The sequence below is a fragment of the Macrobrachium rosenbergii genome, chromosome 55 (genome assembly GCF_040412425.1).
Source record: "Macrobrachium rosenbergii isolate ZJJX-2024 chromosome 55, ASM4041242v1, whole genome shotgun sequence".
NCBI classification, from domain to species: Eukaryota; Metazoa; Arthropoda; class Malacostraca; order Decapoda; family Palaemonidae; genus Macrobrachium; species Macrobrachium rosenbergii.
Window position 1 is genome coordinate 65,965,163 of NC_089795.1, and position 4,808 is coordinate 65,969,970.

The 4,808-nt window shown below is 32.2% G+C and overlaps 1 protein-coding gene across 1 annotated transcript in view; it reads left to right on the forward strand.

The window, feature by feature from the left end:
* LOC136835829 (OTU domain-containing protein 3-like) overlaps positions 1-3,860 on the forward strand; it is a 212,835-nt gene extending 208,975 nt beyond the window's left edge. Inside the window, exon 9 of the mRNA XM_067099680.1 lies at positions 2,419-3,860. Within this exon, the coding sequence (XP_066955781.1) occupies positions 2,419-2,586 (168 nt within the window). The 3' untranslated portion in view covers positions 2,587-3,860. The remainder of the gene's footprint in view (positions 1-2,418) is intronic.
* The last annotated feature ends 948 nt before the right edge of the window (positions 3,861-4,808 follow it).

Genomic DNA, 4,808 nt, shown 5'->3' on the forward strand with positions numbered 1-4,808 from the left:
AGCTACCTTGTAATTAAGTCAGTGATTTTATCTTTTAGGTCATTCTTGAACATTTTTCTAATACAGGGGTCCAAATAATACATGCCAGGGCTAAGATTAAAATTACAACTGGAAGTAAGCTGGATAATAGCGGACTCCAATAGATTTACGTTAGAATTAGAAAAAGACAATTGCCACCCTTTCTTAGATGTTTTAATACATAGAGAACCATTTCAATGTAAATTCAGTATTATAGGAAACCAACCAACAACTTAACTTATGTCCATTTTTATTCAGGCCATCACCTCAACATCAAAATATAAATTTTTCCCTCTGTGTTTTTACGAGCTTTGCGCATTGTCAGTCCCCAGTTTTTGGATAAAGAAATTGAATACATAAGAAAAATAGGGACAGATTTATGTTATCCTTCACATATACTAGATATTTGTTATAACAAAGCCCACAAAAAGTTTTATAGTGAAAGTAACATGAAGAAAGAATCCCCTTAGAACATTCTTAGCTTGCCTTATTTTAGTGGTTTTGAAAACATAAAATCATTGTTAAAACCTTTTAGTGTAAACCTTGTTTTTTCTTATAATAACACACTCAAAAGAATGTTAATCAAAAATAGCCTTAAAGAAAACAACAACATAATATATAAAATTCCATGTTTGGATTGTCCCTCTTTTTATATTGGCCAATCTAGCAAAGATTTAGATGTACGTATTAAGCAACATAAGTATTCAGTCAAAACTGGACAAGCATCCAATGCTATATTCATTCATTTAAGTGAAAACTCTCACAGGATAAATTGGACTGAAAGTTCAGTGATTGCCAGATCGAAAGATTTCTCTTCAAGAAATCTGTTGGAGTCCGCTATTATCCAGCTTACTTCCAGTTGTAATTTTAATCTTAGCCCTGGCATGTATTATTTGGACCCCTGTATTAGAAAAATGTTCAAGAATGACCTAATAGATAAAATCACTGACTTAATTACAAAGTAGCTACTTGATATATATTTTCTGTATATCCGTATGTTTAATATATTTTTTTTTATTTGTAAAAATGTTCATCTTGCAAAAAGTTACAGTATAGCAGTTTACCCTATAGATAGGGTGGAAGTTGAGCACATGGGATTTGTGTCCAATTCGTGATATTTACTATCGATTGAAATTTCTGGTGTTCATATAAAGTATGTTCTTTATTGGTACTTTTATACTTTTTTCTTCAGAGATGGGAATTGGGTAATGATGGGTTGCTGTTAACTGTTTTAATATGTGACCCAATTCTGATAGTGATTCTTATGTATCTTTTTTTATTAACCGTTACAGGCTGGGCTAAAATATATATTAAGGACACCCCTAGACTCGGCAATCTATAATGTTGGTCAGTTTAAAAAAAAAAATCAATGTACCTTCCACATGAAGTTGAAACTGAATATTTCCAACCATGTGGGGCCTCTTTTCCAAGACACTGGTGAAAATGTGCTAATTTGACCAAGTTATATGTTTTTTCCGATAATTTTTAAAAAATTTTTGTAAAATTACAATTACAGCTCACACCATATCTTAACAGATAAGAACTAAAATCAGTAACAAATTCTGAATATATTTATGACAAAATATTTACAAGATGAGTTATACATGTTTTTTCTAATATTTCTTTGTGCTTTAATTTGCAAAATTACAATTATAGCTGACATACATTCGTGAAATATAAGAACTAAAACCAACAGCAATCCCTGGGTATATTTATGATCAAATATATAAAAGACATCCTGGGATGGGGGTTGCAGTACATTCCTCCATGAAATCTCGAGTCACACTGATCTCCCTCTATCTTGTACTGGGATACTAGTGTTGCTGTAAGAGTTGCCCTATGTCATTTACGGCACATTGAAGGGATTTGAACATTATTCCCACAAAATTTGTTCAAACTGTATGCCATGAAATACTGATTCTCACTTGAGGCAAACCGGACCGAACATCTAGTGTTATCATTATGCCTCACATGATCATGCCATCCAGTAAGGGTTAATAACTGTGTAACTACATTTTATGGTTACTTTGCTGTAGTTTGTCGAAGGTTTCATTATTTCACAAATCCTGGTAAGTATTTAATATACGGTAATGGCCTTTAGCAACAGTCAAGTACTGTACTCATTTATGGGATATTTTTGTAACTAAAATTTACTTAATAGTTTTCTATGATTATTCAGAAAAATCTAAGTTGATATGAATTGCTGTTTATCCCAGATATTTTGTCAAGAAGCTATTTTGAATAATAAAGTTAAATTATTCAACAATGCATACAACATTTAGATATCTTATTGTGGTAAAAATTTTGTTCACTAAAGGAATACCAGTTTTTATAAGCATTGTAATGAATAAGGACTAAAACTAGCTGGGTACTTTTTATCCAAAAATGTTTTTGTTACAGCACTTGTCGAATAGCAAACGAAAAGAGCTAAAGAAGCAATTACGGAAACAACAAGCCAATGAACGCAAGCGACAGCAAGCAGGAATAGAGTCAGATGAACAAAGTTCAAGTCCAAGTGATGATACTGAAGTCATTATTGTTAAAGATATTGGGTGCTTGAGTATCTAGTGTAGACATTTAAAAGATTCTGTGCATGTGAAAGTTGAATTATGGTAGTTGAAACTTTTAAATCGGTGATATATCATTGGCTATTTTTCATTTATTCTATTCAGTTTTTCCTAAGCTGAGGTATTTCAGTTTTGCTGTATATTTTTATAACTGATTTTTACTTTCATTGCCTATAAAATGATAATATAGTTGAAAGGTTATACATTTTAATATCACTTAGTTTTAAATTATTGTATGGTGGTAGTGCAGTGTTCTTAGTTATATATCTGATGTTATACTAAATTGGCTCAGTTTTACAGAAACACATGGAAAGGGGAATTTTAATTCAGTGGAAATCTAAATTATACTTCCAATACACTACTGTCTGTAGATTGACTACCTTTTTAAGATACACTCTAAACTGTATTACCATATGTTTTGCAGTATTTTCATCAATTATGTATGATGTAGCTTATTTTGCAAATGCAAGTGTAAGTATTTGAGAGTAGTTCATACTGGGGATGGGCAAGACAGCAATTCTTAAAGATTTTGGACATTTTAAGATAGATTATTGGTCTTGAATTCCTGTTTCAATAATTAGAAGACCAGTTGGCTTTATTTTATTATTTTATAGTTCTCTCAGACTAAAGTTTTCTTTCTGTGTGAATGTTAATAATTACATTCAGTGTTAGTTCTCAGATTAGTGATGTTAAATTCTAATTTCATAAAAATAGTTATGTCACATCAGTTTTACCAAAGCTTGCTCTGCATCTTATGCCAGTCCTGGTGAAATTGCAAATGATTATTTACTGTATTAAAATTTTACATGTATAACTAAGTCATGTGAATGGTTTGTTATGAATTTTTTTTATATAGGTGTACAGGAGAAGTGTAAAAGCAAGCAGTATTGTTTATCATCTCAAGTTTATATGCTACTACATCATTTGCTCACGGAACTGGTGAATGTATAATGTGGTATTTATTTATGGGATAAGTTATTACTGTACTGTAGTTCATTAAAGCAAATAATGGATTTCTAATTGACACAAGCTCAAAACCTTTTGTGTCAGAATTTAGAACATCCTGTATTATTACATATCACTCAGTATGTTCTTTTAACATAAATTTCATCCCTCTGTTATATAAGATGCAGTTAGTTTAGGAGAAAATTTTGCATGTATGATATCTGTAGCTATTTTGTTAGATGAAGAATGTTATATTGTAGATATTTGATACAATTTCAAATGTGATCTGGTAAATTTTCTAACAATATTTCATCAAATAAAACTTTCAGCTCATAGTTTTAGGTTTTAATTAAAATTTGATTTTGACACTTGTCATCCAGCTTTCTAGGAAAGAATTTTTAATGTTTACTGCGTATGTGTGAGCAATTACATTACAGTTAATAGGAATAACTATAGAACAACTGTGAGAATCACCATCTGGAAGCTCTAGTGTGTAAAGGCTTCCAGCATCTTGGGTTGATACTGTGCTATGAACTCTGTCTTGACCCTCATTCTTTTTATTGCCTGTAACATTACCATCATGTGCTCATTTTTCTTTTTCCCCATTTATTGTTTACACATTTTTGGAATGGCAGCCTTACTCATCATGCACCAAAAGCTGTTGTTAGCTTTTTGTAATTGTTTATATTCATAAAGTAGTATCCAGAATTTTAAAATACAGGTTTGATGTGGAAAACCTAGTTTTGGTAGTTGCTGTTTAGTCCTCAAGAAGATACCTTCCATGGGTCTGTCAGAACTCCATGGTGACCAGACAAACATCAAAGAATACTCTTTTAGTCTGTCTCGTGGCCAGGTAGTGTCGTAATGATAAACATTATAACACGTGATGGAGTATGTAATGGACTCAAAGAGAAGAGGGCTCTTTTCCTTATCTTACATCGAAGCTGTACCCAGGTTCTTCCTTTGCCAAACTTGCAAGAGGAGGAAGTGATAAATGCACTTGCACAGTCCACCATATTGTCGACAACTATTGGTCAGTGCAGGATGATCCCTTGCCCAGAACCCATGCCTTTTCGTAAGGGAAGTGGAAGTGTTTTGAGGACTCAAACAGCAACTACCAAAAATAGGCTTTTCCTACATCAAAACCTGTTTTTTGATAGCGTAGTTGCTTGTTTTGTCCTCAAGGAGCTTTAAAAAGAAATTGACAGGTGACAAAATGGCTTAAGCTCTCAAATTTTAATCCCAGCAACCCAAAGAAAAAAAACATTTCTGGTCACA